At 44.9% G+C, this 26462-nt stretch overlaps 1 protein-coding gene across 10 annotated transcripts in view; it reads left to right on the top strand.

Moving 5' to 3' along the window:
- LPP (LIM domain containing preferred translocation partner in lipoma) overlaps positions 1 to 26462 on the top strand; it is a 400945-nt gene that overhangs the window by 177006 nt on the left and 197477 nt on the right. For all 10 annotated transcript variants that reach the window (XM_067561073.1, XM_067561068.1, XM_067561064.1 and 7 more), the window contains one exon: positions 25641 to 25753. In XM_067561073.1, coding sequence (XP_067417174.1) covers positions 25641 to 25753 — 113 coding nt within the window. The remainder of the gene's footprint in view (positions 1 to 25640; positions 25754 to 26462) is intronic.

Raw genomic sequence — 26462 nt, 5'->3', positions numbered from 1 at the left:
TCAGTCTGAGGGTAACAAGATTAGGCAATGGCAGCCTGGAATGATGATCGTAATTGTAAAACGAGGGATTTATGTGTCACTCGCAGTAAGATAATAAGATTGTGTGCATGGCATGCTTAAAGCGAATGATCCCGAAGCACTTTCCCGATACAGTCTCTGACTCTCTTTGCCCACCACTGAAATACAGCCCCTTCTGCAATAACAGCTAGTAAAGAAAAGGAGCAATTTTTAAGATAATTAATCTGCTTGGGTTGGATAATTGAGAATGTAAAATCCCCTCCCTGAAGTCAAGGGGTTTACTCCAGATTTACACTGCTGGAGCTGAAATCCAAATGTGGCTCTTGGAGATCATCTATCTGACTGTGTGTTCCTCTGGTCGTAAGGGCAGAAACAGTCACTCAGAACAAGATTCCATACTGTGTGGACGGAGCAAGCAGGCTGAAGTGCCTCTGCCAGCTATTAATATCCAGGCACCCACTGGGAGAAAGCTGATAAAAGTTTTCAAAGACTAGACTGACTTCAGCACCTTATTTTGGAAATAATCAGTAAAAAAAAACCAAAACAAAACCTCCTTGCAGCTGTACAGAATTAATAGTTTCAGACTGGTGTCTACTACTATCAAGAGCTGAAGAAGCAATATTAATTGGTACCTCTTCCAAGCAAAAGCATAGGGGCTGTTTTTCTGCGACCTTGTAGCAAAGAAGAAAAAGAAAAAAAAGACAACCCTTAAAGTTTAGTAATTGAAGAGTTTCCTTTGCTATTTTTGTGAGTGCCGGTAAGTGATGTTTCCTGGAAATTTTCCCCCAAATCTATAAATACTGCCCCTGGGGCTGGCAGTGGTGACTCAGTTTGGGAAGTCAAACCCCGTGCACTTCCTCTGTGTTGCCAAGCAGGCACCATGTGTGGAATGGAGAACTTCTGCAAAATAGTTAATTCGGTATTGGTTTTAAAAACGGCAATAAAAATGAAGCCTCTTCTCAAAAGCTTAGCTTCTGTTGCTCAAGTGTGCCTTCCTGTCATGTTGTTATGTGAACGTGCTGCATGTATACAGAGCTGAAGTGCAGTTCTGCTCTGAAAAGTGACTGTAAAAGGGCATCATGCTGTTCAATGGTTATTTTCTCTCAGTGACTCTGTATCTAACATCTCTGATTTTCTAATGGGCAGCCTTGAAAACTTAACTTGGTTTCAGAGATCTTTACTCCTTGCACACCTTGGTTCTGCAGGCCAGGTTCTGCTCTCAGTTACACAGTTGTACCTGTCTCCTTCCAGCGGTACCCTCATTGACTCCTCTGCAACCCTGTTGCCTTTCCTGAATTAACACAGGTGTAATTGTTAAGCGATTTAGCAAACACTTCTCTTGATGATGCCTAAGAAGGGAACTAGCTCATTCTCTTAGCTGTGTGTTGGCTCTGCAGGGCTAAGAGAAGAAAAATGGCACTAAAAGTTTAGTTTGGGTGCAGACTTGTTGCATAAAAAGAAAAAAGCAAAGGACATTATTGTGGTTAAGTATAGTGCAAACCAGATGAAGTTCTACTGCGTGGCTTGTAGGCCCTCATAGAAACATAGAATATTAGGGTTGGAAGGGACCTCGGGAGGTCATCTAGTCCAACCTCAACTAAACCATCCCAGCCAGGGCTTTGTTAAACAAGGCCTTAAAAACCTCGAAGGATGGAGATTCCACCACCTCCCTAGGTAACCCGTTCCAGTGCTTCACCATCCTCCTAGTGAACATATTTTTCTTAACATCCAACTTAGACCTCCCCCACTGCAACTTGAGACCATCGCTCCTTGTTCTGTCAACTACCGTCACTGAGAACAGTCTAGCTCCATCCTCCCTGGAACCCCCTTTCAGATAGTTGAAGGCTGCTATCAAATCCCCCCTCACTCATCTCTTCTGCAGACTTCCCTCAACTTTTCGTCTCCTCCCTCAACTTCAGCGCAGATTTGAGACCCACAGACACTACAGGTAACAGCCTACAGTGCTACATTTTGAGTAACTTGCCTGCCTCCTACTCACTTCAAGCAGAGGCTATTTCCCTTGTGAGTTAGCATCACAATTAAATCCATATATTCCATTATCGTTATTGTTTCAGTGGTGTTAACCATTCTCCACTTGGCTTTGACTGCCACAGATCTTGGAAGCTCCCGTTCTATTCACCAGCTACTGTGGAGAAGGTAACTGGGCAGTCAGGTGGATGTGACAGGAGATAACTGATCCTTCTTTTAGAGTACTGAGAACTAAACCCGGCTGCATGGGGTCAAGCGGTGAGCCAACACCACTTTGGAAGAACAGATTGTTCAAGGTAATGGATTCTCAGCTGGTGCTTAATTTCTCAAGGTTCCCTCAGTAGGAAACAAGAGTCTTGAAGACATCTGGAGAAATGTCTGGCTTGGCTTGATATAAAAACTCCTAAATTTCTCCCAGCAAATAAACCGCTCTTGTTGGACTGACTGAAAATAATAAAATACAACTTAGTCATCGGTGCACAGCAAAAGCCCATGATGCATTATCAAAAGTTTGCTCTTTTTCACCATGGCCACGGAGACTTTCCTAAAAATTGCTGTGGCAAACACGTTTCAGCCCTGGTCATAGCACGCATTTTGAATATTACTAATTCATAACGAAGTATTCATCTAAGACTCCCGCTGTAAATCGAGGTTTTGTAGGCCTCTCTGCTGCAATTTCTCACATAGGTAGATTATTATCCACTTGTTTATTGGTGTACTAATAAATACGTTCCCCTTTATGGTATGTCTTCACTCACTGCAGCACTGTCAACGCCACTGGATTGATTCTTTGGGATCAACTGAGCGGCAGTGGAGACCCGCTTAATTGATCTGGAAGTCGACTCAATAAATCCACCCCTGCAAAAAGATGAACACTGCATCAATGGAACGGCGTGTCCCGTTGGCGCAGCGTCGTGGGGACGCCACGCTAATTAGAATTTAGGAAGTCGATGGGAGATACGCAAGCTTCTCTACGTAGCTAGAGTATCTCCCGTTTGCTGCCGAATTTCGCTGCGAGTGAAGACCAGGCCTCAGTGTTGCCTGTTTTGCATGTGTCCAAGGGTGCTCTGGAAAATTAGCCTTTTGTCTCAATGGGAATTTCTTCTTTTTTAAATACTTTACTACCCTATTACATTGTATTTGTTTGCTTAATCTGTGACCAACCTGGCTCTTCCCAGAGACCAGCATCTGATTGGTTTGTTTGACTTCTGCAAGAGAGATGGAGTGGCAAATGCCTTGGATGAGCTCACTATCCAGTACAGTAGGGGCCTCTTGAGTTGGGATGGAAGATTTCACATTAAAACCCTTTTTTATGAGACACAGATTCACATTTTAGGAGTGCAGCCAGGTGGTTAAAATTTTAAATGCTCTGAATTCCACCTGTGAAAGTAGATGCAGAGGTCAAGCTCTTTGGAAAAATCAGGGCCTACATGTCAACTTTCTTGTGTTTGAAAGTGCAGTTTCATGCTTACTGTGTGAGAATAAGTCTGTATCAGCTGTGCCGAGTTCACAAGATAAAAACAATAACACAAAATATCCAGCTGCCAGCCCCAAAATATCAGCCTGAGCTCTGAGAGGCAGGCTGGGTTCCTTCCTTCTCACACATCATCACCAGTGATAAAGGTTTTGCAGGCCGCAGCTTGCACTCAGTGGCACCTGTGCAACCCCATTGCCTTCAAATTAGGCCCTCCGTGTTCAGGGAATTTGCATAGGTGCAACTGACTGGAACCTGCAAATAATTCACAGGTGGAATTCAGAGCAATTTAACTAGCTAGCTGCAAATAATTCTGTTGATAAATATACAAGGCAGAAGAGAATCCAGTTCACTGTCTTATTTATCAGTAAAAAGAAAATACTTTTGTTAACTCAAGCCAGCAGCTGCGGGGTATGATTTAGAATATGTTGGGGAAAGGGGGGAGGAGACGGGGACAGATCTGTTGTGTATGAAGGTGCCATTTTTATATCGTTGTATTTCAGAATGCTTTTTTTTAAAGTGTAGTTTTTCTTAAAATAGTTTTTGTGTCCCTGTCAGAATTTGGAACCGTTGGTTCCCAGAGATCTGATGATTTCACATCCCATGCATAAGCCACATCCTTGCCTTCACAAGGAAGAACAAAAATTGTGTTCTGAACTCGAGCTACACACGTGAAGTACAATGCTAGTTACCACGTTAGTTAACAGTTCATGGTAAACCCTACGCTGCCCCATTGTCTTTAACTGGACCTGCTGATTCTAGTGAAAACGACCAATTGCCTTGTATTCACCAAGGTAGGTTCTCTAGCTACCTCAAGTGAGGACATACCTTTTTCTTTTCCTGGTGAAGACGCACTCTGAGGTCTTGTCTAGATAAGATGGAAGGAGTGGTGTTAGAATGGGTTAGCTCAGTGGTTCTCTTTTTTGGCTCAGGGGTCACAGATATCATTGTTACAACCCTGAAGGGCCACCAGTCTCTGCCAGCAGCATGCCCCGCCTCCCTGCAGCCAGACGGAAGGAGTTCAGCAAGGGGGCTGCCTCCCTCCTCGCTGATCTCCCGTCCCCCTGGCTGCAGCAGGGAAACCACACCCGTCCTGTAGCCCTGTGCGCTCCTCCTGGGACCCTAGGCAGCGGCTCCCTTCTGCAGCCAGGTGGACAGGAGATCAGTGCTCCCCTCCTTCTGGCTCCAGCAGGGACCCCAGTGCCTAGGGACCCAGGCAGAGCGCTTTGCCATGCCATGCTCCCTGCTACAGCCTGCACCGGTTGTGTAGCCCCACTGGATTCTTAGGCAGTGGCTCCCTTCTACAGCCAACGGGAGGCGACTGGCGGGCCACTTTGAAAGCCCCCGCGGGCCACAAGTTGGGAACCACTGTGTTAGCTAATACGAACGTGTAGGTGGAGAGGATCCGGGTTTTAACTCCGCTAGCTGGCAGATATACACTGCGTTGTGTACACTAGAGGGTTAGAATGTTAATTAGAATATGTTAGGTCAGACTTTCTAAAAACCCAGCTTCCAGTGCTCATCAAGACAAAAAACCTTACGCTGTTTCTCATCAGCTTGACATTGTTCTTCATTAGAAGGAGACGTGGTGGGGGAGGGAATCTCTTTTATTGGCCCAACTGCTGTTGGCGAGAGAGCCAAGCTTTTGAGTTGATACAGAGTTTTTCCTCAGGTCTGGGAAAGGTACTCAGTGTCACAGCTAAACGGAAGGTCAGACAGATAGTTCTGGGCTACCTACTTACGCTAAATTGCCTGTTCAATCCTGGATTCAATGGTGATACGCTGAGTACCTTTCCCAGAGCTGCAGAAGAGCTCTGTGTATTTTGAAAGCATGTCTCTCATCCACAGAAGTTGGGCCAATAAAAGTTACTACCTCTCCCACTTTGTTTCTCTAATATCCTGGGGCCAGCACAGCTACAATAATTGTTCTTCATTGGCATCTATATCCGATACGTCTAGCCCTGCTTCTCTACCTGCATTGACACATTGTCTGTTACATAGCATGTGCCATTTATCTCTCCATGGGACTGTAAGGAAACTCCCTGGGTGGATACAACAGATCATGGCATACAAATTGTAATTCAGAACATTTTTAACAGTTCCTCTGCTCTGGGATTAAAAAAAAGAGAGAAACTTTAAAGAAGGGAGGCAGCATCGTTTGTAGATTTTGGTTTTTTTTTTCTTTTGGAGGAAATTAAGCTGATGAAAACCATCATATTACGAAAGCTCGAGTGGTTTTGAGAACATTTAAAACAAGGATGACTAGAAATGACCTTTCCGTCATGGAACGAGCTTTGAGTGTATTCTCCCTTTGGCATTTCTAATGATAGACTTTCCATCTGGTCTTCCCTTAAAAGCTAAGATACAGCTCGTGGTTTTTTCACGTTAAAATTATGCATCCTGTAAAATTAAGTCTCCTGATCGTTGCATTTAAGGGAGAAGCAGTTTGAAAGAACTATTTTTATTTTAGCAACTCCATTCACCATCTGTAAGGGCTGATTCACTTAGGCCCAAATAATTAAAAGTGGCCTCTAATTTTGGGTGCCCCAATTTTAGGGTGTCTAGCTTCAGATGTCTAGCACCTTTGTGGAGAATTTCCAAAGTGCTGCCTGCACCTGAAGTCAGTGACTGCTGGGGGTGCGTCCATCGAGAGGGCATGATCAAGACCGTTATTAATAATCATCTGGTAGGCGTGTTTAGCGATAATAACAAGAGTCCTGTAGCACTTCGTCAGATGTGGGTTACAGCCCACGAAAGCTTTATGCCTGCAGAAATTAAATCTGTTAGTCTTTAAAGTGCTACAGAACTCTCGTTGTTTTTGCTGTATACAGACTAACACGGCTGCCCCTCTGGAACTTTTTAGCGATAATGCAGAGCCAGTCCTGTAAATATATATGATATGATTTAAAATTACCTATGGAAGTATTGTTATTTTTAATGCTGGAACACCGGTTTCACACTGATGTGAGGGAAGGCAGAATCAAGCCCCTGGAATCTATCAGAAGGCAGTGGATGGTCGTAATAAATTAATGCTTTGCAGGTTGACAAAATCAGGGAACCCCTGGTATGTATTATACGCAGCACTGGGGCCCCGTTTCAGCAAAGCACTGACGTATGTGCTTAACTTTAAGTATGTTAAGTCCCATTGACTTTCAGGGGACTTAAGCTCATGCATAAATTAAAAGGCCATGCTGCATATAGGTACAGCATTCCTTGGTGTCATGCTTTAGAAATCTCCAAAAGGTGAGATTTTGTATCCCCCAGTGGCCCGTAAGACATTTATTGTCATTATTCAGCCTTTTCTTTTCCTCTGACTCAGTTCTACAAAAACAGGTATGGCTGGGAGGATGTAGCTTCTGCCATCAAGACTTACCACCCTCTTTTTTTACCAATGAAATGTCCCTTCATCCAATACTGTTCTTGCGGGAACACTAGAGAGAGAGCCTATTAGCAAGACAGTGTCTCCCTGAATAACGGTAGTTAGAGACATTGGTCCGGGCATCAGCAGACCTTTAGAGCACGGCCGTTGTTCTGGGCTTGTGGCACAAAGTTATTCCGCTGAGTGCAGTGCCGTTTCTCCTGCAATTTAATGACCCAAATGGTTAAAATAATACAGGAAGGGGAAAGAAAATGATATGGAAACACGCAGAAGGGAATAACTGTCACACACACAGGAGATTTCCTCTTTGTAAAGCTGCTTTTACTTGGCGCATCTTACGGCAAGGAAATCTGACCGCGTAAAAGAGAGTTTGACCTGGTTAGCAGTGGAGTTGAGAGCTGAAAGCCAAGTACTTTGTTCAAGGGGTAGTTTGGGTCCTCCCACCCACAATAGCTTCAGGAAGGTTTCTTAGGAGGCACCCCCTCAAAATGGGAATGTCACTGGCTTGGTTGATCCTTTAAGGGGAGTTGGGCTCAGCTGGCAATTAACCCCCAGCTGATCCTGATCTGGACTCAATTACAGTTAGTGGGCCCAGGGAGGCTTATGTAGAGAGGGAAGAGAAGTAGGTGAAGGGGGAGACCCAGAAGAAAGGAGCCAGGGGAATTCCCTCTCTCTGCGAAGTGCCTGGGGGAAGCAAGCTGGAGAGAACCTGCAGGGAGCAGAGTAGGTTCCCATGGGAGGTGTAAGGAGCAGGGAGGTCCCCGTGAGAAGCCGCCACGCGCCGCAGGGAGGGGAGGCAGCGGGGTGAAAACATGCTGGGAAGAAGGCCTGGGAAGCAGTGCTCAGCCAAAGGAGCAAAGAACATCTCTGCAGCCCCCAGGAGTAGGAGCGAAGAACAGGGAACCTCGGGGTAGCCTGCGAGAGGCACTTCTGCTTGGATACAGGTGGTGGAGTCTTACATTGGATTTTATTAGCCCAGAACACGAGTGGAACAACTTACAGGGAGAGATATAGTCGTTAAAAATAGTTTCCACTGGCTTGTTTTGGTATTCACCGAATCATAGAGATTAGAGATCAGGATGGTCCGTCCGTCCATCTCACTGGCAATTCAGGATTCTTTTTCACTAGCCCTTTCTTCTGGACCAGTGTTAACTATCCCCAAGTTAACCTCCTGGGGGAGGCATCTCCATAATCTAATGCAACTTGCGGTTGAGAATTTTATCTGCATTTCTCCTTTCTTAATTTAAACTGATTATTCCTGGGTTTTGGCTCCTTTTAGCACCCTAAATAATTCCATCCTTGGAGCTTGCCGCCCCAGATAGAGATTAGCAGTCTCCAGGCCCTCCCTAATGGTTGCTTGTCTGTGCTGTGTGTGTGTAGCTCTTTTAACTTTCTCCCATAAATTAGCCCCTCCGGCTGTCTCGTCAGTCTTGTTGTTCTCCTTATAGCTGGGCAGTGCATTTCTGGAACCCAGGTGCTCCAAACAGAAGGCGATATTGGAGGCGCCGTGTCACCAAAATCATACACAGAGGGGGAAATGCTTCACCAGGCCTAAGATGAGAATAGCCAGCACACAGCCAGATTCAGTCCTAGTTTAATACAGTTAGTGGAATTGATTACACCTGGGGTGAATTTAGGCCATCCATGGGCCAAATTCTTCATTCACCCTGAGCTAGTCATGCTGTAAGAACAGTAGGGGGGGGGGTGTTTGGAGTGGCGGGGGGGTAAAGGTGGCTTTAAGCATCCCTACATTCTGGGGTTGATCCCTGACATAAACTAGAGGAGCCTCGGGGCAGTCGTAAGTTGCGTTAGGGTGCAGTGGCTCCTAAGGGCCTGTTCTGTAGTTGAGAATAGCTGGCACACAGCAACACGCTAGTCACCCGTTTGCCTGCCAGCATCCCCTGTGCTGTGAACTGGGAGGGAAGGCAGGGAATAATCCACGTGCTGGGGACGTTCCACAGGGGCTTGCTCCTCCAGCTTTGTGGCCCCTTTACGTTGCCCGAATGGGAAGTAGGATCCAGCCCAAAGTTTGCCTGATCTTAAAGGCGGGGCGGTGGGGAAGTGCAAAATATTTTAGTTGACTTCTCTGAGACAGGCATGAAAACAGAAGTGGGTAGAAGCTGCAGCAGGCATATCCAAGTAGAGATGTTCTACGCAACCGCTTGCAAGTAAAAAAATAAAAATCAAATAAAAATGTACCAGTACAAGTGACTTTGCATCAACAGGAATCCTTCCTGAGCTGCAGAGTAGATAATTGAAGGGGAACTTTTTATAAAGGCTAAATGGTGTATGGGTATGAAAAATTCAGCAGGGAATTTAAGCCATTTCTAAATGGCATTAAACATTTCAGTCAAGAATAGCTTGAAAATGGTGTGCATCCTCCCAGACTTAAACAATTGTCTGGTTTTTCTCTTGTAAAATGTTAAATGGACAGCACGAAGGATCACAAATCTTTTTTTCTTTTTCTTTCTGTTCATGAGTCTAGACCACGGCTTCGAAGGGCTCTCTGGTCCATTCACTGCACCCCTTTGCATCCATCTTTCCCAAATGGTTTTAGCAGCTGTTGACTCAAGATTCACTGAAGTAGAGATTAATGCATTAATTATACCGTGAGAACTGGGATTCCAAGTTTGGGGATTGTATTAAGTGTTGGTTTCTAGCCGGAGCAGATCTCAAAATAGCCCTTTCAATCTGTTGGAATTCAAGATGTTAATCTTGTCAAGCAAGATTTTAGTCACAGGGACGTGATTTGATATCTTGTGACCTGCCAAGGGTAGAGACTAAATCTTTATATCACTTGAAAGTTGAGAATCTTGTTTTTCAAACTGTACTGAGTGTCCATTTCTAGGCCTGGTAAATCACAAGATACTGGGGCTTGGTCTACGCTTACTTCCGCGATTCGGCAGCAGTCGACGGGAGTTACGCAAAGTATGCAAAGAACTTGTGTAACTCCTGTCGACAGCTGTGCTTCTCTTCTGCGCGCCGTCTTCACTGCACTGCGCCGATGGGAACCGCGTTCCCATCAACGCAGCGCTACACCTCTTGTGAGAGTGGATTAATAACGTCAATTTCTGGATTGACTGAGCGGGTCTTCACTGACCGCTCAGGCAATCCAGATAAGTCGATCTGACGGTGGCAACTTTGCCGCCGTCAGTGTAGACATAGCCTGGGTGTTAAAGCTGTATCAAGCCTAAATTGGCCTGTCAGTCTAAAAGTGCTTCTTTTGCACTTGGTCCAAGAACAAATATTGGCAAATTCAAGATCCACGTCTCAAGTATATTCTTGATTTTTCACTACCTCTGTGCAGGCAAGGTTACAGTAATGCACGTTTCTTCTTTGACCTAGGTACCAATGATGGTACTCATCTTGGAGGTATCATATCTGTGTTGAAGGGAAATGGTAAAAGTGATTGTTTAAACCAGCTAGGAAGCAACTTTGCCTTCTGAGGACTCTCTTGTAGCCCCAAAGGGGGCGCCTTGTGATCACCGGATGTAGCAACGTGCTATGCACATTGGGACAATGTGCCGATGTTGGAGATGGGTGAAACATGGGGGTTTGGTTTTGCAAAGCCCTCCACAGTTGAGTTTGGGTTTGTGAAACCAAGATGCAGAGTTGTGTGGGGATGAGCCCCATTCTCTCCAAACCCCTAAAATCTGGGAAGATTTGGAGAGACCGCTCCAGTTTTTAGCTCACGTCCAAAATACACGAGACAGTCTCTATGTGGCATGACATCATTCAAATTATCAAAGCAATATCAAGATGAAACATCCTCTCTCTGCTCTTCCCTGCCCTTTCTGGCTGCTGGGAGAAGAATTCTTTTTTTTCTCCTCCCCTGGCTGATGAGAGGAAAGTGGGGTCCCCTCCCTAAGCAAAAGGAAAATTTGGAAGGAGGGGAGATTGACCTCTTCCCCCCCACTGCCAGGTATGTTTCTTTGCTCAGCACTCACCACTATTAAGCAACATATTCTCAAGTAGCTTGGAGAATGCTGCATGGTTTGAGTAACCATTCAGGGTGCCATGTGTCAGCAGACTCACCCTGTCCTAAAAGCGCATGTGCTCTTGGAATGGGGGACCCAAAATGGGTTGACAGAGAATGTAGTCCTCTTCTCCCACTCAGAACAATATAGGAGAGTACATTTTAGCTGCTCTCTGGGAATGGTTGACAACTGTGGAGTGGGATTTGGAAATGAAGGTTAGTGAATCTGAAAGACTGGAAATGAGGGGGGGCTAGATCAGTACCCGAGACAGAAAGATAAGAAGAAACACTCACTTGCACCCAAAATAATCCTGTTTTCAGTTTAACATGTTGAGCACTTTGGAAGCCTCGTTCTTTGGTTTGTTGTTCCCTTCAGACCTTCTTTATTAGACACATGCAAACAGTCAAAGGGAACAACAAACCGTAGAAGGAAGATTTCAGAAGCCCAGCCACTGTCTTTAGTCTTCAGAAATTCTGGGACAGTGGTCCTCAAACATTTTATCCCTCCCTTACCCCATCCACACCCCCCGCCCCCCCGCACCCTGCCCTGCAGTTTAGGGACCTCTGCTCTAGGAGAATGTGACCAGAGGTGATTAAAATATTTTTTCGATTAAAAACCAATTCTTTTTGCTGAAAATGTTCATTTTGTTTGAATTTTTTCATTAGAAAAACAGAATCCAAAAAAGGTCTTTTGTTTTAAAAGTTGTTTTTGATTAAACCAGGCATTTTCACTGAAAACTGGGGGGGGGGGGAGGGAGAGAATCCCTTTTCAGTTTTTTTGGGGGGAAAAATGATATATTTTCTGCAACAAAAATGTTGGCGTTTTTCGACCATCTCCCCGTGTGGCGTATTTAGTATAATGGTCGCCGTTAAAGTCGTTCCAGTGCTGCCTCGGCAAATCCTAGATTCTAATTCCTTTACTCGTGACGGATAGCATCTTACTGCCTGTGTAGTGTCGTTGGCTTCAGTAGAACTCCTTGTCTGAGTGACTGCTCGCAGAGGTGGTCAGAGCTTCATAATCTGGACCCAAATAATTAACATTGCCATGGTATCCCCTGTGCTTGGTATAGAGAATAGAGAGCGAAATCCACCACTGGGCAGAGGGCTAGCACAGGTACCACAAATGTACCATTTAATTCCAATTGGCACCCTCAAAATAGGCTTTATTGTGGGCCTCTTCCTGCAGTGAGTTTTTCTCTGTATTTCATGAACGTCATGGGTCAGATTCTCATTTACACTAAATCCTCTTTACACTGCTCTGTGTAACATCCACTCATTTCATGAACGTCATGGGTCAGATTCTCGTTTACGCTAAGTCCTCTTTACACTGCTCTGTGTAACACCCACTCACTCTAAGGCTCCTTACGCTGCCAGAGTGGTGTAAAGGTGTCTTAGTGTAAATGAGAATCAGGCTCGAATTCACTTAAACTCTCTGTGCACAGTTTCCTATATGTAAAACGGGGATAAGAATAAGCAGGTACCTCCTTTACGTACTCTAAGATCCTCTGATGGAAGGTGCTACAGAAATGCGAAGTGTTATCACAAACCATTGCCTTCCTGGCATCCAGTTAATATTCAAAGATTTTCCCAGCCTTCTGGACAGCGTCTTGTTTTTCCTTCTGTAGTTCTCCAAGCTCAGATGGTCAGAGGAGGAAGTGAACACCCCTTCTTTTTGATGCGTCCCATTGCAAATGAGTTGTGTAGCAAATACAGATGCTCCTTTGGGGGTTGTGAATGAAATTCGTCTCTGTGCAGAGAAGACCTTTGTACACTTTTGTCCCACTTCAGTGCTATGTAGAGCTTATGTAGCATCTCTGCACTAGGGTGGATTTGACCCAGTCTGAAGACGCCTACGTTTTATATTTGACCTAATACCAAATATCTTTTTTCAATCTGCATTTAATTAGAACGTACATGGTGTTTCTAGTAAGCATAATCTGCTTGTAATGCATTTGCCTACTCATAAAACAGCAACACACAAGCCATAAATGGAGAGCAAATTATCTACTTTAAACGGTGAAAATACAAAAGGATTTCTATTTATCCAACATTTGGGTTTTTCATCTGAAAACGTCCTCTGGGATTAAATAGGTAATTTGATTTATTATTAGACTATCACGCAGACAAATAATCAAAAGCAAGTTCTTTTATATTCACAAGAAAATCTAAGTTAATTTTTCCGTTCCCCAGTAGCATTTATCGGCAAAATGAAGAATTAGATGCTAATTGCAGTAGAAGGAAGAAAGCTGTCACTGTTTTGTGCAGCTGAAAACAGTAAACTGTGTGCATGTGATAAAGACACATGTTCTGCTTTAAAAATGTGGCTGTTTATAGGTCTTACATGGATTGCTTGTTGGGGGGAAATAGGGGAAAGGAACTAAATAAGCCAATTTGAAACTCGGCTTCCCAGCTCTTTGATCAGTTGAGCTGTAAGGCGCGTTTGCCTGTTGTTGTATTTCCCATTTGTGGTTTTTGTTCTAATGTATCAAACTACCAGTGGAAGATTATGCAAGGAAAGTATTTTGTAAAAAGGTTGACCCTTCACCCACAGAACATTTAAGCAATGGTGATATATTTAGTCATCTATCTTTCTTGAATACTTGGTAAGCAGAATGAATCCCAAGTGTTCCAGTTGTTTTGTGACGCGTAGGCTGCCCATTGGTGAAGATTGATCTAAGCCCATCATACACATTTGATTTACCATAACAAGGCAGATTGGGGTTGAACTCAGTAATGGAGGAAAAAAATATACAAACCAGGGCACTGATAGGTTCAAGCGGTCTTAAAAATGGTCAGCTGCAGCATCTGAAACGTCAGGAATCCTCTTGGTGATAAAAATGGTTCTTAAAGCCTGGAGTGATCTTTGCATGATCAGTAGAATGTTTTGTGCTTTATCACTGAGCAGAAAGCGGCTGCTTGAGCTGGGATTTTTGTGTTAAACGGGGCAAAATTTCGTTAACACAAGCCCCCCACTTGGAGGACAGAAAGTTGACTCACTCCATTTTAAGGCCGAGAAACAGATTGTGCCTTGGCTTTTTTTTCTATGCCAGGTGAGAAATGGATTTTATATTCTCAGTGGTAGCCCAGGGTTTAATCCAGTGGCATAACTCATTTTCCTAACTCCATCACAATAGCCTTCTCTGATAAATGAATGCTTGTGTCAGCTCTTGTCAAGAACACTTAGCAGTGAACAATGAATTTAACACCACAAGCCAATAAACAAATAGATAATCTATTTTCGTTTTGGCTAAACAAAACATTGCTCCCTGGTTGAGTTGTTTCCTGGCCCTTTCACACTCTTCAAAAGAGAAGATTATGCATATGAATGCAGTGTACATTTTCTTTTCAAAGTAAATAATTTGCTTTTATGACCAGATGCTTCCTCCTCCTTCCCTGCCCCCCTCTCCCCCCCCCCCGAATGACTTAAATTCTCCACTTGACCACTGTTTGTGTTGGTTTTTAACATTTGACAATTATTTGTATCCCCCTTGTTCATTTTACAGTAGCATGCAGAAGCTCCAATTGAGATCAGGACCTCGTTGTGCTGGGCGCTTTACAGACCCAGAGTTAGAGACAATCCTTGGCTCAAAGAGTGTAGAAATGTAAATAGACGGGATAGCCAAATGGGAGGAAGGAAGGATTATTATCCCTGTTTTACAGGTGGCGAACTAAAGCAAAAAGAGGTTAAATGGCTTGTCCAAGGTCAGAAAGGAAGTCTGTGAGAGAACCAGGGATTGAGCTTAGAGCTGTTGAGTTGACTTCAAGACTATCCATTCTTCCTCCATGTGTTTTAACATAGATTGCATTAACATTTTAAAAGGTGAAAGCATATTTCTTGTATTCTCTCTCCTTCAGCTGTATTAAACTGCAGGTCAGAAAGCTAATTCGATAAAGCTGACCTATCATCATAGTAGTGGCAGCACTTTTCTTTTAGAGCCTCTGATTCTGCTTTCTTACGACGGTATAAATGAGGTGTAACTTCACCAAAGTCAGTTGAGTTATACCAGTGTCAGACTGGTATGAGAGGAGAATTACGTAGGCTATTCACCTGTGGATCACCAAACACTTGACCGAGGTGAATAAGCATTGTCATCTCTGTTGTACAGAGAGTGTAAATGACGCACAGATAGGCTAAGGGTCTTGTCCAAGGTCAGATAGAAAAGCAGTTTTGAATCAGAAATATACTCTGTACCCCATGCTCAGCTGACTACAGACACCTTCTTGTGCTACAGGATTCTCGTTGTTTTTGCTGTGTACAGACTAACACGGCTACCCCTCTGGAACTTCGTGTACTGCATTGCAATGATCTGCTTTAAATAAGCTTCTGGGAGAAATTCTATGGCCGCTGTGCAGAGAGGTCAGGCTTAGTTGGTCACGGTGGCCTTGGAATTTGCAAATCTGTACATCTCCCTGTTCATCCTCTTACTTCATGGGCCACGAGGAGAACAGGAATGCCGGCATTGTGTACTCATAATGCTTGCAGCTCTGCCCTAAGATGCTGACCATCCAATCTCATGCTTTAGGGCTTTGGCTACTCACCTGCAGGAGGCAGGAAGGCTCCCCCCTCCCGCCCCGATGCACAATTGGCCAAGGATATTGTGGGCTTTCTTTTCCCCCTCCTTCCTCTGAAGCATCAGATTGGCCGCAGCTAGAGATGGGACACCTGAGGAGGTGGGCCGGTGCCCTGAGGTGGTTAAGAGAATCCTTCTCCTTAGACGCTTGACTGATGAGTCTTGCTCACCTAGACAGGATCAAACTCATCGACATATTTTGGGGTCAGGAAGGAATTTTCCCCCTGGTCAGATTGGCAGGGACCGTGTGTGTGAGTGTGTGGAGGGGCGGGAGTTGCCTTCCTCCGTAGACTGAAGCTTGGATCTCCTCCTCTTACTAGGATCATCTGGACATATCCCACCTACTCAACTCCCTACCAATGCAGGCTTTGGTGGCACTTTGCTCTGTCCTGTTTTCTGCTCAAGACACATAACAGTTCATTCTCATGCAGACTAACTAACCTCAGTACAGGGGTATGTGGGTGAAATTTAATGGCTGGTGATGTCGGACTAGATGATCTCCTGGTCCCTTTTGGCCTTAAACTCTATGAAACTTTAATGACACCTACTGTAAGTGTAAGTCGGAGAGGAGGATGGTGTGGCAGACCCTGGACATTAACCAGGTGTAGCTGAAAGGAGTCTGGTGTTCAAGATTAGCAAGATCAGGGGGGAGCAAGGATAGTGGGAAGGAGAGTGTGCCTGAGAGGGGCCCAGGGAGGAGCTGAAGAGCCAGAGGGGCTCCTGGAGAAGCCTGGCCTGTCTCAGAACCTTTGTTTTCCAGACTTGAAGCTTTGGGAGCTTTGAACAAGGGCCCAAGGTGCGGGCCCTGTGGATTGTTAGCGGTGAGTGAAACCTGACGAAAGGGGACATTAGATGAGCTTTGTTTTGGCGTCTCCTTGCCCAGCTCTGGTCAAGGGAACTTACTGACGCCCAATCAGGGAATTAAGGCTGGGCACGGCACGCCCCTTCTGCAGGCGGTGACAGTGATTGGCGCTGTCAGCTTCAAAGTGCTCTACAAACAGGAGTTAACGACTGATGCCGGCTCATGAAATTACCAGGGATTTCCAGCAAGAGCTTGTCCCTATGGAGCGTCCGACTCAGCAAGGCTTGGAGAGGCAGCTGAGTTCCCTGATGCTTAGGGAAGCTGAACCTTTGGCTCTTAACCAGGTGCTAACGACTGCTCTTCAAGGAGCCTGGAGGGGAATTGGGAAGGGCCGACGTGAACCTGGGAGCCTCAGGCTCGCCGTATCAGTGACCGCAGGTGGAAAAGAGAGCTCTTCTGACTATCCGATTAGACTGTGATAAAGTCTTCAAGGGCAGCAGATTCATATGAAATGTCACCAGCTCATCTCAGTAGTAAAAATGCCTCGGTGACGGTTTTTGGATCTTTGGGGCCTGATCCAAATCCCACTGAAGTCAATCCACTGAAGTCGACCAATCTTTCCATTGACTTCAGTGGGCTTTGGAGTAAGCCATTGGCCGTTCCACCACATCCCCCTCTCTTGGCCCACCACCGCCTCTTTCTCGGGTGTTCATCCTAGGTTTTCCTAGGCGTACAGTATAAATCTAGGGAGAGAGCATCCTGTCACGTTAAGTGAGAGGCAGACCATGCCTCTCGCCTCGTTCAGATTGAAGGTAAAATATAGGAAATGGGAACTGGAGGCTGAGTGATGCAACAGCTGTGCCTGTGGAAGCTTTTGCAGCTGGAGGCTGGATTCTGACCTCAGTTACACCAGAGGAAATCCAGAGTGATTTCAGTGGAGATACTCCAGATTTACACTAAGGTATCAGATCAGAATCCCACCTAGGGGTTCAAAGGGATGCTAACTAGAGGTGTGGTGGGCTGTGTGTGTGTGTGTGTGGGGGGGGGGGGGGGGGGGGGGGGGTGTGGTAAGATAATTGTTTTTCATTGCAGCAGCATTTCTGCTAGCTGGGCCAGCCATGGTGGTAATGAAGTTTCAGAGGAGGAGGGCTAAACTGATACGGTACATGTTGCCTCTGTACATCGGTTTTCCATGCGGTAAACAAAAATACCAGATGATTGTTGGTGTGTGTTTTTTTCTCTTTGAATAGAATATTTTAAGCAGCACTCGCGATTCATAGTCTTGAACTGTAGGGGACTAATGTTCCCGTTCTCCAGCTGGGAGAAACTAATTCACCATCTTGTGTTGTAAACACTCACTCATTTTAACTGATTACACCTCCAATGTTCTTCAAACCACTACAATTACTAATTGCTATTCCTTACACATCGGAGAGTGAATCCTGAATAATTAACCCCAAATAAAATTAGATGAATTGGCCCTTTTAATTAGAATCCCTGCTGCTGTTTGTTCTGAGCTTCCTTTTCTTACTGTTAAGAGACTTTTAGAATAATTAAAACTGTTTAAGTCTTAAACAGCCAGTGACCTTTTAATACAATATAAATCCAGAAAAGCAATATTTCAGCTAGCAGGTGGTGCAGTAAATTTTTAGTGCAACTACCTGACAGATTCAGTGGTCCTTTTTAAAATATTGAGAGTGAAATTAGCCAGTTGTTTTAGCTGCGTATTAATACAGAGGCTGATTAGCAAATGTAGTTAACTTGGTAAGTTTATCAGCTAGTAAAGAGCATGGCAGGCAAGAGAATGACTCTGGTCGGTATGTTAGTTTCACCTACTAATCACAGGCTGGGTTGGTATGTTGAGGTTAGAGGATGCAAATAATAAGCAGTCATGTGACTGTTTTGAAGGTATTAATGTGGGCTCAAATGAGGGTTCATAGGTTTCTTTCTACAATGCTCCAAGAAAAAATGCCATTTTGGTTCCTTAAATATTGTCCTGGTCAAGTAACATACATTAAAAAACAAAACAAGCAGCAGCAACAAAAATACTATAGATAAATGTTTGGTCATAAGGGCCTGGCCTCCCTGTAGCACCCCCTGCTGGGTGAATGTGGCACTATTGGTGCTCCTTGCCTCAGTTTCCTTTCTGAAGTGGGAGGGTCTCGGCTCTTCATGTTGACTGATCTGTGCTGGAAAAGTGGCTTAGTCCTCTGACCAAGTCACAAACAAAGCTAATCTCTTCGAGCGAAGCAAGAGTCCAAACTAAAGAGTCCTAACAACAACAACAAAGGGTTCTTCTCCCTCAGGGCTTCCCTTCAGGCCACTCTCTGGGCCCTGTTCCCAGACCCATGTAGGCTACATATGAGAGTCTTCCCGTGAGCTGGAATAGCGCTCTCAGCCCCCAGGCGGGTTCCCCTGGACTACCCCACTTCTTGCAGACCCTGGCTCAGACCCTGCTTTTCACAGGAGCCTGCCCGTTCCCTGTGGTTCCAACGGCAGGCTGATCTCTGTCCTTTTATAAAGTCCAGGTGTTCATTAAGCTGTCACCTGACCCTCTTAGCCCTGCCCCTTTAAACTGGGAAGCAACTAATTAATTATGGGTCTTGTTTGTACTGCAGAACTTGATGGCTCAATGGATTGAAAGTAGGATTATAGAGTCATACCGGTAGGTTGCTGAGTGAAAGCCAGAACAATCCCTATATAAACACTGCCATATCACCACTGTAAGCTGCAGGGTTTCGGACTGTTGTTAATAACACTGCCAGTAGTACATTGCAGTTGTTATAGAATAACAGGGAGTGTGTGTGTGTGTGAGAGAGAGAGAGAGGTTACTAATGGTCAAGAACACTACATCCTGAAGGCTCTTTGGCTGATTTGAAATGAATTAGGGATCTCGGTGTAAGGGCTAGTGCGTTAGTGAGCACCTTACTGTTATGTTCATGGAATACCCAGAGAGAAGTTTAGGTAACATACAATACTCTTGCTGAACACAGCAACACAGATTTATTTCTTTGAATTCAGCACAACAACACACAAGAACCCCCAATCAGAGAGAGAGAAAGCAGACTGCTCTCTGAGGCACAACTCGCCCCACCTGGTTTAGTCTGGCAGTTTCCAGACTGACACTAAGTGCTTGCCTCCCCACAGCGTCCCTTAGCCTGCAGGCAGGACTAGGAGAATTCTCTCTCTCTCTCTCTCAATGTGCTTGTGCCGGAAATTGCAAGCTATCTTCAATATGCCACAATTATAAAAACCACCATCACAAACTGCAACTAATTGGCCCTTTGTTTGACCGTCGTTGGCAGAAGCTAAGGGCTTGACATTGCAGCCTGTGTTACCCTTCATTCCCATCTTCAGATCGGATCCATTCAGAGCTGAAGCACTTGGGGAGGAGGCAGGAGGAATCAGCAGGGAGCATTTTCCGTTCTGTGACTAAATGGAAGATGTCTTTCTCCGGATATTTCTAACCAGCACGAAACCGACTTCAGAATTAGAAGTACTTGTGAGGATGATGAATGTGGGTTATTTTGTTTGCAATGAGACTAATGAAAAACATCTAGTCCTGTAGCTTTCAGATGTCAGTCAGTGACCTGGGCACACGAGCATGAATCCTGTTTTGCTGGTTGGTTTATTTCATTAAGAAGTTATTGTTTGTTTCAGAAAAAATGGTTTGTTTTGATTTCTCAAACCATCTGTTCTGACAGGCAAGTGGACCTTTCTGTGTGTCTGGAAATTACCAAGCTGTGATTCCTTTCCAGATCTAGACTCGCACAGTAACAGTTATGTTAGTCAGTGGAGGCCATTTGCTTTGATGCAATTTGATTCCCGACTGGCAAACATATTTCCTTTAAAAACACTGGGGCAGTTTTTATGGGCCCAATCCTGCAAACTCCTATAGCCAAGCACAGTGTTTACAGCCATCGTTCCCCAATAGGATTCAGTAGAAGTGTTTGCAGGGATGGACTCTGAGTGAGAGGTGTCTGGTATGCTAATCCTTTATATATCTCAGCTGGGCACCCATTTGGAGGTCTTCGCGTACCCAGTGGCAAAAATCAAAATGTTCCGAGGAACTTTAATGCACCCTGCGACCCATCCGTGCCTAGGGTAGACCATCTGAAAATGCCAAGGTTAGGGCAGGCTGCAAAAGGAGAGCAGATTCTCCCAGCACTGGTGGGTGACACTGAAGTCAGACTTTCCAACCAGCCTCAAACAGTGCTTTTGATTCCCCACACTGGTTATCAAGAAGCTAAAACAAAACATACACAGCCCCCTTTACTGCATTTCAGTCTCTGGCTCCCAATTAGCCACTAGGTTCAGTAAAGAGAGAAGTTATTTAAAACTCTATGCTCTTTACCAAAAAGGTTTTTCTGACCCCACAGGGTCAGCCACAGTACCAGATCAATAGAAGTTTGGATCTTACCCAAAATACCACGCTGCCAGCCCATCCTTTAGTAACTAAAACTAAAGGTTTATTATAAAAGGAAAGAAACAAAGTATAAGAGAAATGTTAAATGATTTAAGCACTCAGATACATACAAATGATTTCAGAGTTCATATATATCAGGTTTCCAGTAGAATTGTGGAGTTTGCAGGCTTGTATAGTCCTTCTGGTGTACATCCAGTACATGGATGGGTGTCAGCTCTTTGTTTCACAGCTTTAGTTGTAGATAAGTTGATCCAGAGGTAGGTGATAGCTGCAAGCTAACTAAAGACTGAAGACAAAATGGATGTGATGCAGCTGCCGCCTGCTTTGTATGTCCCTTGGCCTTTGCCATGTTGCTTGTGGAAATTTACAGAAATAAAACAGAGTCCAGGCATGGTCACATGAGTAAGTTCTGGTGACTCATCAGGTGTATCCCTGGCTTCTTCCCTGGGTGCATTGTACCTGTGAGTTTCCTTAATGGGCCATTAAGCAGGCTAGTGTTGCAACCATCCTGTCTGGGGTGTCGCCCAGAAACTCAGCACAAGTTGAAATACAGATACATCCAACATATCTGTAACTTCCAACACAAATATGACACATGCACATAAACAATATCATCATCCTTAGCAAATTATAACATCAACAGTACCTGACATGGCCTATTTCATATGAATTATTGTAATTTTGACATATTGATGTTAAATAATATCATAAATGGTCCCCCCACAATCCAGCCAGCATCACACACCCTTTCTCCTTTCGGGTGAGTTAGGGCTCTGAAATATTCTTTGGATTTCTGTTTGGAAAGTACACTAATGAAATGTCTAAACTTTCTTTTAAAAAAACATACTAGAAAAAGGAAAAAAAACTATTTGACTGGAACTTATAGGATAACTTCCCTGGCAATTAGTAGGCTTGGCAGAATTTGATTTAAGTTTTGTTATAATTTTGACGGATTCTGATGTTTGTTTCTAAGCAATTTTTCTTCAATTTTTATCTATTTATTTTTTTCACGGTTGCATGAAATTATAGGGTGGAGCGGGGTCAACATCACATATCAAAATATAGACAGGAAATCTTCTTAAATCAAACTCACAAGTTCCCATGCAGCATTTTTCTTACTTCACCTATCTGTAAATTTCAGTGACGGTTGATGGAAATATTTGTTGTCAGTTTGTGTGTGTACAGCGAAATCAACGCTTACCAACATTTACTGTTGCAAACCTAATCCTTCCAAGCCCAGCAATAAGGATAAGGATTTGCGGATGGCTGTCGGGTCTGAAATGAAGCTAGGAGGTTTTTGGGGTTTTTTTGTTTTTTTTTTAAAGTCTTAAGTCATCCAGCTGAATGAGGATTCTGGTACAAAGCAGGGGATTGTGGTGAACGTACGGGACTGGATTCTCCTGGCTCTGCCATAGATTTCCAGTGTAACCTTGAGCAAGTCGCTTAAATCCTGTTTGCTCCCTTTATCCCCTCTGTACAGGCATGGGAGCAGGACATAGGCATGTTTTAAGCACCAGGGATTTTTTTCCAGAGACTGTCAAGGCACATCCTTTAAGATATCACAGGATCAAGCCAGCTGCCAAGTGTTGCTGAGTACTCCTTCAGCAGTGTGGAGGATGCGAAAGAGGATCAGCTGAATTTGGGGTAGAAGCTGGGGCCGGAATTCATTATAAGCTAAACCGCAGGCAGAGGGTTTGTTTGACTGTGTAGGGAATCAGTGACTAGGAGCTACATGTGGAAACGGAGGGGCACAAAGCACGGCCCAAACCCAGAAGAGCGATTTTGCGACCGGCGTGACGGAAGCCAGACTGGGACAGAGGCTCGCTTTACGCCGGTGTCCGAAATACAGAGGAGCGCGCGGAAGTGTGGAAGTACCTTCATTTACGGTGCAGTGGAACAGTTGTCTCCAGATATGGAGAAAAGTGCCTTTTCCAAGCATAATCGTAGAACTGTAGGGCTGGAAGGAACCTTGACAGGTCATCTGGTCCATCCCCTTGCACTAAAGCAGGGCCGAATACACTTAGACCATCCCGCACAAGTGTTTGTGTAACCTGCTCTTCAAAACCTCTGAGACGCCTTCTCTTTGTTTAAGACACTTACTTACATTTTTCTTTTTTTGGAGGAACCATTCTTGCAACATCTCAACATTGTTATTTTTGGGTGTATTTCAGTGACCCATCTGATTTCCATTGTGTTTCTCTCATTTTTCTCTTCTACACTTGACTTCCCTTCCCTGTAGTCCCGAAGGAATTACACCTGTATGTCAACTTTAATTAAATGCTTTTTTCTAGTGAGCTAAGATGATCTGATCTCTTACATAACACTCCCCATTTTCAAATTAGCTGGTACATGTCCCTATGAGGTGGGGAGGTATTGTTACCCTCTTTTTGCTGATGGAGAAACTGAGTTAGAGAGAGGGGCAGTGTTTTGCCCATAAAGGTAGGGTTTAATCTGTGTATTCCTGTCTGATCATCCTGTGTTACATCCACTGGACCCAGTGTCCAGGTAGGGGGGTGGTTTGAGCATGTGAAACTGGGGATCTGCATACATATGTGGGTACCTTTCACTCTGATGAAGACATGATATAGGGCGCATATGGCAGTGCTGCTTTTGGCTATCAGGTTTGGTTCGTGTCGTGACTCCATGAGATGACAAAGTTTGAGCGTCAGTATTTAAATAGGGCATGGAGGGTGTTTTTCCTGTGGAGGAGAATGACTTGCTTGGCCACAGAGAGGGGCACACAGTAGTAATCTTTAGTTCTAACCGTCCCTCTGATAAATGACAGGTCATCTAGATAAATGCCTGGGACTTCCAGAGATGACCCCTTTCCAGAGGCATTGAAATCTGGGACCTTCCCTCAACTTGTGTAATGAAGCACTTAGGATAGAATCCTGGACCCACTGGGAGTTTGCCATTGACTTCCGCAGATCCAGGATTTCTCCCCTGGGCTGGGTTTATGGCACCAGTGTGTTACCAGGATCAGCTGATTGCAAGCGGGTGGAAGTCCTGCATGTATCATACTTTAAATTGAGCTTGTGTGGTGTGTGTTTTCTGAGCTAATCCAAAGCCTGTGATGTCAGCAAAACTTTGAACTTTGTTGGGCTTTGGAACAGGCCCTCAGAATCCTTGCTTGGTTATTTTTCCAAGTGGCCAAAAGATTAAGGGCTGTAATCTGCTCACATATATGTAACATAGAAAAGTGAAGACACAGGAAAAGTCAAAGCCCAAGATTGCCCAAACCCCCACGAAGGTCTGTGGGACCATCCTTTACTTTATTTGTACAGCACCTGGGACATCGAGGCCCTGATCCTTGATTCGGTTACTTAGTTAATAAATATGTTCAGTTACTACTAACAGATGCTCAATGGGTCAATGCAAGAGGTTCCCTTCCCCACCCCTAATATCCCTGGCACCATGAAAATTATCCCTGAGATCAATACAAAGGGGGCACATGATGCAATTTTAAAGCAACACATTTAACGCTGATGCAAATCAATTATTTTACATAATACATAAATAAACTGTGGAACACACTGCTTCATGATTTTCACAGTCCAAGTTTAAAAAAAAAAAAAAAGGATTAGACATTTCTATGCATAATGAGAACACTCACAGCTCTGTTGTTTTAGGATAGCAATTTATAAGGTATACAAACCCTCATGCTTCAAGGTGAAACTACCTGGGGATAGGAAGAAACTACCTAGGATAGGGATAGGAAGAAAGCTACCGTCACAGAAGCGTTGATCCATGATTTTGCACCAGGGCGGCTTCGCACATTTCTGTGAAGCAGCTGGCCACTGGCCCCTCTCTGAGACAAGACACCAGACTGCCTGAGACATCTGGTCAGGTTCTGCTAGAGTCTGTAATAGAGCCAGGTCTAAAACCCTTATTTCATTTGGAACCTGACACATGCTCTCACCATCTGCAGCTTCCCAGGTCTGCCCGCCCACGCTACCTCACATTGATCAGGTAGCCTGAATTCAGCTCACCACATTTACTGAGACGAGTTGTCTGCTGTCTCCCTCTCCTGGATCATTGTAGGATGGGTGTGGGTGCATTGCTGATGCTCAAAAGTGAGAGCAAACTGTGGTAAAAGGAGGGAAGGGGTTCTGGATATTGCCGTCTGTCACCCCCATTTCTCTGGTTAAGGAACCCCTCCGAGCGCTTTGTGAGAAGCCTCCTGGCAACTTGGCTTAGCACCAGAGGTGCTCACCTGGCAGGCAAACAATGGACCTGCCAGGTTTGTCGTTTGTACCAGTGGTTACCGAGGGAGCCTGTGTTTGCTACAACAGTGTATGCAATTGACCAAACTCAGCAACACAGCTCCTGGGTCAACACTCGGGCTGTTTGTTTAAAATACTAATATTTTCATTTTAATCCGCAAACCCAAATGCGCACAGGAGAGCATTTCTGTATGAGACAAGGCAGGCAGCACAGAGATCCCAAAGCAGCCAGAATTGCAGTAAACCACCCCCCCAGGAAACCAAAACTCAGTGCTAAAGTTAAACTGATCTGTATTTCCCCCACTATATCTCCTTCAGTGCCTTGACGTTCATGCTGCTTTTACACCATTCTGCTTTGCTCAGTTCTGACCCTTCACATGTCTCTGTCATCTAAGGGACACTGGGAAAGAGCTCTCTCTGGGCTTATCTGAAGGAGCATCATCATTGTTCTCTCTTAGTGGTTTGTATTTTACAGCGGCACCTAGAAATGAGGGCCCCATCGTGCTAGGTGCTGTACAGACAAGTCACAGGTTTGTTACCGGTCCTTGCATCTAAAAAAAAAAAGAAAAGGGGGGGAAAAAGAAAACAAATCTATCCCCCAGTCTCCTGCTCTAACCGCCAGACTCATTTACGTCCTCTCTGCATGTTGAACTTCGCTGGCTTGTTTGCATCGGTGAGCGTAAGAGGCTGAACTGTTCAAATGTGGAATAACTGTGCTGAAACAAAGCCGAGAAGTGACGTTGCTCCATCTTGAGCCTAAATCCTGTGATTATCTGTCGTAGATTTCCCGCCGCCACCACCACCACTTCCTGGAGACGATCTCGGGAACCTCCCAGCGCCTCCTGGTGCCTTTCCCCCACCACCCTCTATGGAAGAGGCTGTTTTCAATGTGCAGGTAAGTCTGGGTGTCTCCTGCTCAGACAGGCCATGGTGAGAAATGGGATGGACTATGAGCTTTGTGTTCATGGTGACCAACAGAGTCCCATGGTTTGAAATCCCTTAAAACTAAGTCGGCTGTAGCTGTTTGTTCCCAAATGGGGAAATGTTTGTCCTACCAACTTGCTGGGTGATTAAAAGGACACAGAGCTGGACCCGACTCTTGCTGAAGTCACTAGGCACCTTCTTCTTGACGAGTGGGAACTGGGTCTGGTTCTTGGAGGATCATGTGTGCAGTGAAACTTGTTGCACCTTTCCTCGTGGATTTCCTTTGCCACCCGAATGGGTGTCCTAATGGCTCCTGGGATGGAAGGATAGACTGCTACATAGAACACTGGACTGGGACTTGAGATTTGCCTTAAATTCCTAGCTCGACCACAGACTTCCCACGTGACTATAGGCACATCTCTTGTTCTGTCCTGTGCCTCAGTTCCCCGCCTGTAAAATGGGGATAGTAGCCGAGGAGTCTTGTGAGGATAAATACGTTAATTATTAGGAGACATTCAGATGCTATAGGGCTGCCTTTCTAAGCGCAGGGATAGGAAATGGCCTTGCAGTGGGATGTACAGACCCTGTCCAGCATCAGGCCGGCAGAGGGTTAACATGTTGGAGCAGGATCATAGCTTCAGTGCCGTTAAATGCCAGGATTATCAGGGAAACTGGCCAAG

Source organism: Emydura macquarii, unplaced genomic scaffold, assembly GCF_026122565.2.
Source record: "Emydura macquarii macquarii isolate MOO-44397 ecotype Brisbane River unplaced genomic scaffold, CSIRO-AGI_Emac_v2 contig_2365, whole genome shotgun sequence".
NCBI lineage: Eukaryota > Metazoa > Chordata > Testudines > Chelidae > Emydura > Emydura macquarii.
Note: the sequence above shows the minus strand (reverse complement) of the source record. Positions and strands in the feature narration are given on the sequence as shown.